General features: G+C 34.5%; 1 protein-coding gene across 2 annotated transcripts in view; it reads right to left on the reverse strand.

Moving 5' to 3' along the window:
* DIAPH2 (diaphanous related formin 2) overlaps window positions 1-13,458 on the reverse strand; it is a 908,710-nt gene that overhangs the window by 454,937 nt on the left and 440,315 nt on the right. For both annotated transcript variants that reach the window (XM_054587910.1, XM_054587909.1), the window contains one exon: window positions 6,348-6,477. In XM_054587910.1, coding sequence (XP_054443885.1) covers window positions 6,348-6,477 — 130 coding nt within the window. The remainder of the gene's footprint in view (window positions 1-6,347; window positions 6,478-13,458) is intronic.

Raw genomic sequence — 13,458 nt, forward strand, 5'->3', positions numbered from 1 at the left:
GAGTCACTGTACATTAAATGCTCTGGAAACAGTAAGATTTAGTTCCACAACTCAAAGATGTTTTAATCAAACTAAAAATTTTTCAGGCATTGGAATAGAAGATAGAACTTTCAGCGGTTAGTTAGATATGACATGTCTCATGAAACTTTTAATCCTTACTGTTCACCATAAACCTTTACGGTTTGGTGGTCTCTGGAAGTTTAGGTACTCTCCATTGTTAACTTGACTGTTTCCAATTTTAAGTTTTTCCTTAAAAGAAGTAAAATCTGGACTGTGAAATACTGTTAAGTGCCAGTGTCCTGCTTATTTTCAATTATATTGGTTTCCCTCTTGTGTTTTCAGCAAACAATTTTCAGGTTGCTCTTCCCTATTCGTCAACTTCCCGCAATGTCTTATTTTGAAATGTCCCTGCTGTATTAAAATGATATGCAATGATACAATTTAATAAAATTGCTTAATCATTTACTTCTCCCAGAGATGCTCTGCTGACACTGAGACTATAGGGAGAAATTGGGCATATTCCTTGTCACTGAGCAACTCAATTCAGGATGTTCACAGAAAAGCAAACGAATAAAAAAATGCAAGTGCAGTATGTGCTACATTACTAATAAGGCTAACATGCTGCTGTGACAGAAAGAAAGGAGAGGGTGATTTTGTCAAAATGGGGCTAGAGAGTCTGTCCATTAACATTCTAGTAAGCCTTTTATTTGGTCAGCATTTACTTTCTATGCGTTTTCCAATATGTGAGCATAAATTCTCTGTTGTGTATTTTTGACCACAAGGGAAGCAAAATTGGAGCTAAAATATATGCAATAAAATAACTCTAGACAACGTCTGCAAACTTTCATCGGCTCTCCACTGAGTTGTGTAATTCCTTCATCATTCTGGGCCTCAGTAATTTTTCTGCTTTCAACTGCAAAATGATGAATTTGGACTACATGCCATCTTGGATCTCCTTTTAGCAAGGACTTGATCTCTAAAGTTGCAGCCAGCTCTGGAGTTTCAGAAAAAATTTTGGGTTTTATCATTGCCCCCAATTTTTTACTCTGCTATTATGTTACTTTTTATTTTTCTTCATTTAATAGATTTTCCCTTACTATATTTCCTGTATTCTGAACTCTTATTATTATCAATCCTATGAATAAGTCAGATGGAATAAATAAGTAATAAGAGTTACTTGCTATAACATGGAAGGATGGAAGATATCAAAAGATATAGCTGGTCAATAAAATTTATAATAATTGATTTAATTACAAAGAAATTACCACTGTTCATAAGAAACTTTATCAGCTTTTATTTTGTAGGATGGCACTAATTAACTAAAGTGAAACCCATTTTGGATTTACGCAAAACCTTAGGATTAACAGTGCTTTCAAATCTATTAATACGATTTTCCCCTGTTGAGTGGAATTGTTTTAGTTAAACTTTACTAACCCCTTCAGTTTAATCCCTGGACATGACCTATAAAACACCAGAGGCTTTAAAGCAAACCATAAAAATCCTCAAAACTGAAAGTTAAAGTGATAGGCATAGGGAGAAAACAAACAATAAAGGATTTATAATATATGTCTAATAAACAAGCAATGCTTTGTATCTGTCTCTATTATATATAATTATGTGCACACACATATATTTAAAATTAATTATTGAGCAAAAGGTAGTTGTGGTTTATCAAAAATATTTTCAATATCTCAAACTTAGCAGGGACTCTATAGCAACTATTATTTTCTCTCTATAAATCATTTTATTGATTATGATAGTAATAAAATTACATGGTACTATTTGATTCTGAACTTCATAAGGACTATGAGAGTAGCTGTTTAGAAGAAAATTAGGCCTTCTCCTCTCTCACCAAATCTGCTTGCCTAACCCCTCCCTGGAATAATAACTAAATAGTTAAATAAACAAGGGAACTCAATCCAAAACAAAACCACTCTAATACTTCGGGTGATGCTTCATACATTTTTCTCACCAAAGTACCCTTAATTGAAGAGAAGATTAAACACATACCGCTAGGGATCTACTGCTCATTTGAATTTCTTTGAAGTCTTCTGATTTTATTTTAAAAATTCATGTGGATTCTGCATTCTACTCATACACACACACACATACATACATATATATATATATATATATATATATATATATATATATATATAAATGTAAAAATGATTGATGTGCTTCTTCCCAATATCTTTGAATTGCAGAGCTCTAGGAAAATAGCCTAAGTTTATACTACAGATTTGCTTTACAAGGAAAAAAGGCAATTACAAAATAAATTTTTCTATGGATCTCATATATTTCCTTCCTTCAGTTTTCCTTTTATTTCAAAGTAATATTTTTCTTTGCCAGTTATTTTGAATCCTATGCCTTTAGTACTGAACTAAAATAAATGTATTATTTGCTATACCAAACAGGAAGGATTCTTACTCTATCAAAATAATAACTTGGATTCTAATAATCCAAAAAGACAGTAAAAAGGTATTAGTGGTCATGCAGTTGTTCTTTGCATATGATTTACATAATTCAATCATTAACCCAATTAGTTTCATCTTATCTATAACCCTTCAGCTTAGAATACAAGTTACAGTTTTTGGCTTTGTTTGTAAAGGTGATCAATCATTTGACAAGGAGACAGTCCATCATCAAATAAAATGAATTATACAGTGTTGATCTCTTTTTAATTTTGCTGATGGACTGTGAAACACACACACACACACACAGACACACAATATATACACAGTACTTAAGATGACAGAATGATATTTGGACAGGACTGGAATGCATATTAAGCAAACAAGATAGGGAACTCCAATAACAAGGACAAGTATCTAACTATAAATAAAAGGTAACTGGCTTGTCATTTCACCATGTTCCTCCCACCCCCACAGACTAAATTCAGAAGTATTTTCTCCTCAGGTTTCAGTATTAAAGTATTAGGAAAAAATAAAAGGGGATAGATTTTGAACTGATTTGACAGGACCGGTGAGATTTGCAAGCATGGAATGCAGCATGAAACTGTACACAGAGAAAGAAATAAAAATGGCTGAAGAAAAAATATGTCTGAGCACACTGAAATGAAAACTATGAGGGAATGAAAGAGGAATGCAAGCAGGCAGAATGTGCTTAATAACATTTTGAGTTGAGAACTCTGAGTCAGAATTTCATAGGGAAAGAAAAAGAAGTAGTGAAAATAACTTGGGAACGGGGATTGCTGCGGCCCCAAACAGCGAGATAGGAAGAGGATTTCTGGCAATAGTCTTTTCAATGCGCTGGCAGGGAAAATACACAAAGCAGAAATAATCAAAATATGACAGCAAGGCTTTGCTCTTGAAATATATAAGGAGAGAGAAGTTGGTTCTATTGTAAAAGAAAAATATGAAAGGATTTACCCAAAGCCCAGACACAGAAAACAAACAAATAGAACTGATACACTACATACTTTGCTGAGACTAGAGGAACTATAGGTGCCCTTGTGATCATGATGATTCCCTTCGAACAAGGAGATAGAGTTATAATATTCTTAATAGTATATCAAGTACTACTACTACTATTAATAATAATAATAGTGGTATAGCAAACATCTGAATGCTTACTATGTGCCAACCCTTTTACGGCTCACTTTGGACGTGTTAATTCATTTTATCTTGTTGTTATCATGTCCATTTTACAGATGAGGAAACACAAACCTGAAAGTTTAAATTAGTAGTTCAAGGTTATAGAACTGGTAAGTAATAGAGCTGGGAACAGAACTTTATAAAATCTAACTTAAAATGCTGTGATCTATAGGCTACCTTTATTAATAGCAGTAGTAGCTAAAAGTATGTATATGATATGATATGATATAGATATAGACATAGACATAGACATAGATATAAACAGGTATTTAAACTTAAAAACCAAAAGTGATATAAACATCATTCCAGATTTCATTAGAGTTGTTTCAGACTGTTTTGGCTAAAAAAATAAAAAAAATGTTTATAAGGTATATTCATGTAAAGTATCCTTAATGTAAGAATTAAAAATCAGCATTGTAAAACTGACAGATCATTTTATGTAAACATATCCTTGATACATGTTCACTCAAAATATTTCTGAAATTGAATCTACATACTAAAGAAATAAAATTTACAAAAATTCCTGGTAGAGAACAATGAAAAATTAGTAATAGCCCTGGAATGATCTAATTTCAGAATTGGCCTTATTTGTGACATTTCTTACATTTCAAATTATAATACGCATTTTATAAATATTACTATTAGTCCACAGTAGTTGCATGTTAGTATATATGCATGTAGTCACAAAGATGTATTTCTAAATTCAAGGACCACTGCTGGTGGCAATGTAAACGGGTAGAGCCACTGTGGAAGACAGTATGGGAGCTCCTCAAAAAATTAACAATAAAGTTACCATAGGACCCAGCAACCTTTCTTCTGGGTATCTACCCAATAAACTTGGAAACATTTATTTGCAAAGTTATATGCACCCTTATGTTCATTGCAGCATTATTCATGGTGGACAAGGCATGGAGATGACCAAAGTGCCCCTCGATAAGAGGAATGGATAAAGAATATAGGTGCATATATACATGGGATACTACTCAGCCATAAGAAAAGATGAAATATTGCCATTTACGACAACATGGATAGACCTTGAGAATATTATGCTAAGAGAAATAAGTCAGTCAGGAAAAGCTAAGAATATGACATCACTCACGTGGGATATAAAACTGAAAGCAACAAATGAACAAACAAGAAAAGCAAATAAATAAAAACCCATAGACAGAGACAACAGTATGGTGGTTATTAGGTAGAAGGACGTGAGGGGACAGTAAAAGGGAGGAGGGGGTCAAATATATGGTGATGGAAGATTATTTGAATTCGGGCGGCCGGTGCACAAAACACAATATACACATCATGTATCATAGAAATGTACACTTGAAATCTATATGATCATATTAAACAATATCACCCTAGTAAATTTAATGAAAAAAATGAAAAGCAATTGCCAGTAAGTTGCTACTATAGTTGTAGTGAGTATACTTTTCCTTCGTATTATAAAGTTTGTTTTTTAATAAAAAAGAAAGCAAATAAATAGCACTGTGGAGACACAGTTTATCTCCTAGTGTTATTCTGGCCCTTGGTCCACAAAAGCAACACACTAGATTAAAGAAATATGTTGGGGATTTGATTAAAAATACCAGACAAGCAGGGACAACCACTAAACAGTATTACACAAAAATATTTTGAGCTTTATAGACACACTCTTTTCCCCTTCAAAGGACACTAACTGGTTTATATGGATTGTAAGAAACTTGTGAAATGTATATGCTTTTGAGTCTTTACTGAAAGTCTTCAGAGTTATAGAGAAATGTATTTACTACAGTGCAATTTCAAATATAAGATTCATGGCATACTTTTTGTATCTAAGAGGGAAAATGTACTTCACATATGTAATCTCATCTTCAAAACAATGGTTCCTTAATCCTTGCTTTTCCTTTTCAACTTCTTACTAGAGCAGACAATACTTACTAACCATAAAAGCTAATTTGCTCAAATTACAATTTTAGAGACATTCTGTCTCCCATCTCCTGCTCCTCCCTGGTGCCAAGTCCTGCCCACCGCAGCACAATGATGCCCCTGCTTCCTACCACAGGCTGCTTAGAATAACACTGAAATCTGTGAGATGCCACCTTACTGCTCCAACCTTACAGTCAACCACTCTTTCACGTGTCCTAACACATGCTGCCACTGGGCCTAGCTCATACTGTTCACTCTCTGGAAAGCAGACACTTTTCATGCCTGTAAAAATCCCCTCTGAGTGCTCCACCCTTCTGGCCTCTTTTGGAAGGCTTCTCTTACCTACTCATTCAAAAGTATTGTCTCCTTTATCTAAACTGAAGTGCATTATCTTTTTGTACAGCACTTTTCATATTCATCCCTGTTTTACTAAGCATTTGCCCATATGTCTTTTCTTGCCTCCTAGATTTTAAACACACTCAAGCAAGAAATGTCTCACAATCATTTTGATATCACCAAAAGCCCCACAGTACGGTTCCTTTGCAACCAATATACACTCCAGTGTTTATGAAATGTATGAGAGAACAGACTATTTCATCAGATAAGTGAAAGCTTCAATAACCTAGCAGTGTTAAAAAGAAAGCAAGTCAAAAGCAGGGCATTAAAACACACTATGCAGTCACATATCAGCTGATAGAAACTATCTTCCTGTTTTTCTAATATAAGGAACAGAAAAATGAGATTAATGTCCATAGATCATTTAATCCTACCACTTAAAATGCAGTACGTAAGCAAGGAATAGTCTAAACACAGTTATGAATCAATCACCTTTGCTTGCACTTTCTATGTGCTCCAGTTCTTCAGGAAATTTCAGGATATCCCGGTATTTTTCCTCACAAATTTCAGCAATAAAATGCAAAAGGGTTGTTTTTTGATCTGCTGATTTAGTATCTCTGATCTGGAATGAAATACAAAAATTTTAGTATTTTTTAGTAACAAATATAGATTTTTTCTTAAATAAGTGGAATGAATAAACTCAATTTATCACAAATAATTTTCAAAATGTTTGGAGTAGGTTCCAGTGGGGTCTGCTAACAATGCTCTGGATTTTAAAATGAACTCCAATGCTCTGGATTTCAAAAGCAAGAAGGATGACCAAAATAACCGAAAAGTTAAACTTAAATCTATACATTTTAAAATGTTTAAAGCATTATGGCAAAATGATTCTTGTCACAAGAAAACAACTTTCATTCAAGTATTGATAAAAGGAGTCCAAGTTAACATGTGCTGTTATCAGCATTCCATTCTTTGCTTTATCACACAAATATATTGTTGAAAGCTAGATGAGTTTGTGAGGTTACACTTACTCCTAGCTATCACTGATGCAAATTAACTAAAAGAGCAAACACATTTACCCTCCTTTACTCTCATGAGTCATCAAAAAGGAATGACTAACACCTTCCTACGTGGATTTACAAAGAGAATCTGAGCACGCAATCGTAATGATGTGTCAAAGCTTATTTGTCTGCTTACACACTGTATTTCCTATGCAGAGATGGTAGAAAAGAGATGTTATGGTTAGAATGGTAAAAATATTTAACATACAGGACACAAATGCATCTATGATGTGAATCTAAGTGTTTTCCTTAATATAACTCTCGTACTATATGAACCTGCAAATGAAATCAAGGATTTAATGAAAAACAAAGGATACATATGGCATAAAATATCAAATCTTCTCATCTTAGTGAATGTTTTAGTTCTATAATCCTAAAATGATGGGTTTGTCTACTGATGTTCATACTGATTTGGGGTTTTTAGCTTTAAGGATTACTCTGTTTAGAATAAATGTGTATTCTTTGCAAACAGGTTTATGACAAGACTGTGGAGGATATTTAGGTAATTACAGAGTAATTTAATTTTACTGTTTTTGTGAGTCGGGCCAAAAAACGCATGCAGTCAATCAAGCCCATACTGAATCTGTTTTGTGCTACAAGTTTTTACCAATTGTTTACAGCTCAATGATATGAACAACTTAAAAGAAATTATTAGTCGCCAGGCTCAAGAAACAGCCACAGGAGGCATCATATTGAAAGTTCAAGTGGTCACAATGATTTCTTTTAGAATCTCTGGGGTTACCTTTTCCCACATAGGTAAAATATTTAAATCTCAGCATTATCATCCTGATCCAGTGAACACTATAAACTATCACAAGGTTGCAATCACACAATTCAAGGATATGCTATAAGAACAAAAGCAACAAAAAACCTCAAGGGCAACCGGTCTTAAGTAAGGCTTGCAGCTGTAGAGGAATCAATGGGAGGCTCACTTTCCTAAAGAGAGGTCTTTACCTGCAATCAACTGTGTTATACGTTCATGAAGTGTATCACTTTCAGGGTATGCTGGATATTCCAAATCATATGAAAATTAACATTGACTTTTTTAATACAAATTACCTGAACTCCTAAATGCTAAAATCCTAAAAAAATCAGGAGATTAGCGAAACCAAAGGTACATCTTCTGAAGGGAAAGGAAACTGATCTATATTTTACGAACTTTGTGATGACAAATACACACATGCAACAACAAAAACCCACCTAATTTTTCAGAGCACCAAACTACAAATATAATTTTTTAAATGCACATGACCAAGCACTAGAAAGTACAACACAAAAATGAAAAAAATAGCATGATGCTCTTATGTCAACTTTATGGGTGATTTAAAACTTCAGCTGCTAACATACCTACTTATAAGGGCTTAATTTTCAAAAACATTTTAAGTGATAACTATTTATTCAGAATCAGTCCATTAAGTTAATTTCTGTTAAGAATTTTAGTAGAATCAATGGCTACATTTTAAGAAGATAAAGCACACCATTTCAGTTAAATAAGTATCTTGATATCTCTGTCACAGAAAGAGTTGTAGAGAGTATGTATGCATTTTTTGGAAATGCAGTATTCCCTTCAAAGCATAAGCAAACATGGCCAAGTGCCTGTCTTATCAAGCTAAGAAATACCTTACTTGGTACAGGAGACAAACTGCTAAATCTGTATTGCAATATTTATTTTTTTTTAAATAACCCTATACAGAGAGTCCGTTTTAAGTTTTCAACCTGGAAGGGAACAAGTATGACAAATATACAGCCTTGTTTATTTTTCTCTATGCAAATGACCCTTAGACCAATCATTTTAAAATGAAATTTTAATATTAAAATACAAGGGGAGATAATTTTTACTTATGAGAATATATTTACTTCGTATTATCATATATTTAGTCTCTCTTACGCCAAATACGCCATTCACACATTAGCCACTGTCTTTCTCAAGACCTATGGTGTTGTTCAGTATCAACACAGAAAGCAACAAAGAACATTCACCTTCAGCAGTTCTAATGACTAACGGCATTTATTCAATACTTTGCTCTTCCAAGTGTACTAGTTGGTTATATATATATCTCTTGTGGTAGTATAAGCATAACATAATCTGAGTTTGTGTCAAATTACTTCCAAAGTATTTTGGGTTGCTTTATTAAGAAATAAAACTGCTTTTCATTTGATATCTGGTTAACTAGAAATAATGTTAATTTTGCACTAACATCAAATATTCCAGTAATAGTTGTCCAGACTGCCAGAGTCTCAGTGGTGACTATAAATATTTCAAGGTTTTTTGTAGTGAGGAGCCAAGTGCCTGTTTGCATCCTTGCCTGTGCCCCCCTCTCTCAGTCTTCCCACCCACAGAGAGGCGGGGATGAGAGGGATACAGTACTTCTCTTCAGATGATGCAAAAGGATGAAGAAAACGTTCCCCCTGCAGTCCTCTGTCTTGTATATATTTCCATAAAAGAAAAACACAAATAGCAGTTCCAGAAATTGTAAATCTCTGAAAAAGTTCAAAATGTTTTATGATATTTTAATTAGCTGAGTTATCAATGAATGAAAATAAAAGAAGTAATTCACTACAATCTCTGATAAAATGTCATCAGTTAATAAACCATGTAGCAATTTTACTTGTAATCAACCGATCAGTGAATGTTACATATAAAGACTAGTAACTGAATTTATACTATTTGTACCTACCTAATCTTGGATAATTTCCTAAAATGGTACATGAATACAAATTAGCTTTAATAGAACAACATCTATTTCTACAGCAAATTCTGATCATTTCTTTCTTCTAATAATTATAAGTGCTATATAATGAAAGATAATATTTGTAATTGACATGTTCAAATACATTTCCAAAACTTGCATTAGGGTGATAGCAAAAATATCTTAACTAACTGCCATGTAAAATATGTATTTTTATGTGAAGTATTCTCATTCAAACTGGAAAATGTGTAGACTTTGCCCTGTCTTTGAAATTAGGCAGTTTTAGCACATAAGCCAGCACACAGCCAGAGAGCCTGAGAAAACAACATTTTAATCATCTACTTCAGTCACACTCAGTCTTTCTGTGAGGGACTTCTTCCTTCTGTAGTTAATTCTCCCTTCTGCTGAGATTTAAATTCATTTCTTCTTACTCTGTCCTCAGTGGGAACCAGAAATGACTGGTTACTATCTTGTGTATAACCATCTCTCACAGAGTGAAAGTTCCCTTCTTATGTGTCCTGTTCTCTAAATCACTGATTTTTAACCTTTTTCACCTCAGGGCACACATGGACTAATTACAAAAATTCTGTAGCACACCATCACACACACACAAATACACATGTATATATAATATACCGTACATATTATTTTTTGGGTGATCTGACAAAAAAAGGAGGTATAGTTTTGATTCATTCACACCCAGTGACTACTGTTGTGTTGGCTGTTGTCATTTTATTTGGCAATCTAAGGAAAAAGAGGTCAGTGCCCTTACTAAACAGTTAAGTATTGTGTGTTTTAAAAATGCTTGTGGCACTTGGGTTGAAAATCGCTGCTCTAAACCAAACAGTTTCAGTGAATTTAACCTCCCCATAATGATGCTAGTTTTCAAATGTTTATTTTTGTCAGGATAAAATTAAACATCTTATTTTAATTTTTATAATTAACTTTAAGCATAAATTAATTTTATAATTATAAATTAATTATAATGTATATATTATGGAACATATATGAATGAAACATTTTATATTAAATATCCATATATTTAAGAATGTATTATAGAATATATATGTGACAGGGATAATTAGAATATATTTACAATCCCCATTGCAAAGGCTCCCATTATCTCCTAAAAAAGCATAAACTTCTTGCTTTCGTTTAAAAGGCCTTTTGTGAACTGGCTTTTGCCTACCTTTCTAACCTGTCCCTGCTACATACCCTTCTCTTCAGCCTGACAATATGCAAGGAAAATATACAAAGAACTAACAGTGAAGGAAAGGAAACCAGGACTCAAATCAGCAATTTGGAACAAAAGGAAGAAATAAACATTCTATTGGAACAGAATGAAAAAACAAGAATTCAAAAAAATGAGAAGAGGCTTAGGTACCTCTAGGACAGCTTTGAATGTCCCAACATCCAAATCATAGGGGTACCAGCAGGAGAAGAGGAAGAGCAAGAAATTGAAAACTTACTTGAAAAAAAATAATGAAGGAGAACTTCCCCAATCTGGCAAATCAAATAGACTTCCAGGAAGTCTAAGAGGCTCAGAGAGTCCCAAAGAAGTTGGACCCAAGGAAGCCCACACCAAAGCACATCCTAATTACATTACCCACGATTAAAGATAAGGAGGGAATCTTAAAAGCAGCAAGAGAAAAGGAAACAGTTGCCTACAAAGGAGTTCCCGTAAGACTGTCAACTGATTTCTCAAAAGAGACCTTACACGCGAGAAGGGGCTAGAAAGAAGTATTCAAAGCCATGAAAAGCAAGGAACTACACCTAGAGTACTGTATCCAGCAAAGCTACATCATTTAGAATGGAAGGGCAGATAAAGCACTTCCCAGAAAAGGTAAAGTCAGAGAAGTTCACCATCATCAAGCCCTTTTTATATGAAATGTTAAAGGGACTTATCTAAGAAAAAGAAGATCAAAACTATGAACAATAAAATGACAACAAACTCACAGCTATCAACAACTGAACCTAAAAACAAAAACAACTAAGCAAACAACTGGAACAGAACGGAATCACAGAAATGGAGTCACACTGATGGGTATCAGCGGTATCAGTGGAGAGCGGGAAGGGCGGAGAATGGGGGAAAAGGAAATAAAGAAGCATAATCGGTAAGTACAAAACAGACAGGGGGAGGTTAAGAATAGCACAGGAAGTGGAGAAACCAAAGAACTTATATGTACAGCCCATGGATGCAAACCAAGAGGGGACTGCTTGAGGGAATGGGGGTACCAAGCCGAAGGGGGAAAGGGGACACAACCCTAATGATGTAATTGATAAAATACACTTAAAAATTCAATGGCTCTCTACAACTTATATAATAAAATTCAAATTTCTAAGCAGAACAGTTACCAGCACAGACTTTGGATTCAGATAGAACAAGGTTTCAACCTTCATTCTTTCATTCACTAGTTGTACGACCTTGGGCAAGTTACTTAAACAGTCTATGTCTCAGCTTTCCCATCCATAAAATGGGCATCGAACAATACTTGCACACATAGGCATGCACAATTGAATAAGGTAATATATTATCACGATCATATCATTATCCAGATTAGAAGTGATGGGAGCCAGCTGTAGCTTCCCATCTTCATACAGAATAAGTTATTAGCATAACCTCAAAGTCCCTCTGGCCTTTGGCTCTCTGTTATAACCATGATCATATCTCTAGCTCTAGTTATTATCCTTTAACACCCCCTTCAGCCATGCAGGCCTTCTAGCTGCTTCTCCTTGTGTTCACCAGGCAAGTGTCTCATTCAGAGCCTTTATGAAGGCTTTTTCTCTGCCTGGAAGGTTTGGCTTTTATTCAGCTATATCTTTCCCTTTTCTCAAGATCTATTTTTAGAAGTCACTTTCTCATCATGGTCTTTCCTAGCCTCTCTAAAATTGCGATATACTCTGCTAATACATTTTACCTCCTCCCTCTTTCATTTTTCTTCATAGCAATTATCTCAAATATATTATATACTATATTGATTGATTGATTGATTGAATATCTCTTTCCTCTAGAATTTCAACCACACAAGTACATACAAGAGCTTTCTTTGGTCTTCTTTTCATACTTTTAAATACCCAGCATCTAGAACACTGGCTGACACATGATCAGCACTTAACACTTTAATACATATTTGTTGAATGGACAAATGGGTGAAGATTTCTGTCAATTTTCTTATGTTCTTCCTGAACTTAGATGCTCTTCTTCCTTCATCAGGTGGTAGTATCCTGCTTCTCCTTTAAGGGGGAGGGGACCAGTGCTTGTTACCCATCTATCATGTACCCATAGGCCAGGCCCTTTGATAAGCCCTTTATATGCATTGCTTTTTTAAAATTATAATTCTCAAAAATTTCAGTGTGTTGTTAGTATGACCATTTTCTAGATAAGGGACTAGATTTAGAGTGCTTAAGTTGTCTGACCCGGTTCACACAGTTAATCAGAGGTGGTGCCAGAACACAGCATGGTAACTTCTGTGTGCTGCACGTGGAATAGGCACTGGACTGCATTAAGTATCGTGGCTGATGGAGAAGGTGTGTGAGGAGGGGGAGATGTGGGGGAGGGGTTTAGGGAGTGGTGCTAATGCACCTTTCTCAACTCTCCTGAACAGAAGTGATAGATTCTGTTTTTGTTTTCACATAATGATTCATATATACTTGTTACAGCATTTGTCCCACAGTCACTTTCACCTACCAGACTATGAACTCATTAAAAAGGAGGACGGTATCAATTCTGCTCAGTAAATGTTCACTGAATGAATAAATGTGTGAGAGAATCCAAAGATACTTAGAACCAATTTGATGATTAGAGAAATCGTTGGTGACCTTCAAGCAGTTTCAATACAGTGTCAGGGTGCA

The sequence above is a fragment of the Pteronotus mesoamericanus genome, unplaced genomic scaffold, assembly GCF_021234165.1.
Source record: "Pteronotus mesoamericanus isolate MK-2021 breed Mesoamerican mustached bat unplaced genomic scaffold, CSHL_Meso_final scaffold_12, whole genome shotgun sequence".
Taxonomy (NCBI): Eukaryota; Metazoa; Chordata; class Mammalia; order Chiroptera; family Mormoopidae; genus Pteronotus; species Pteronotus mesoamericanus.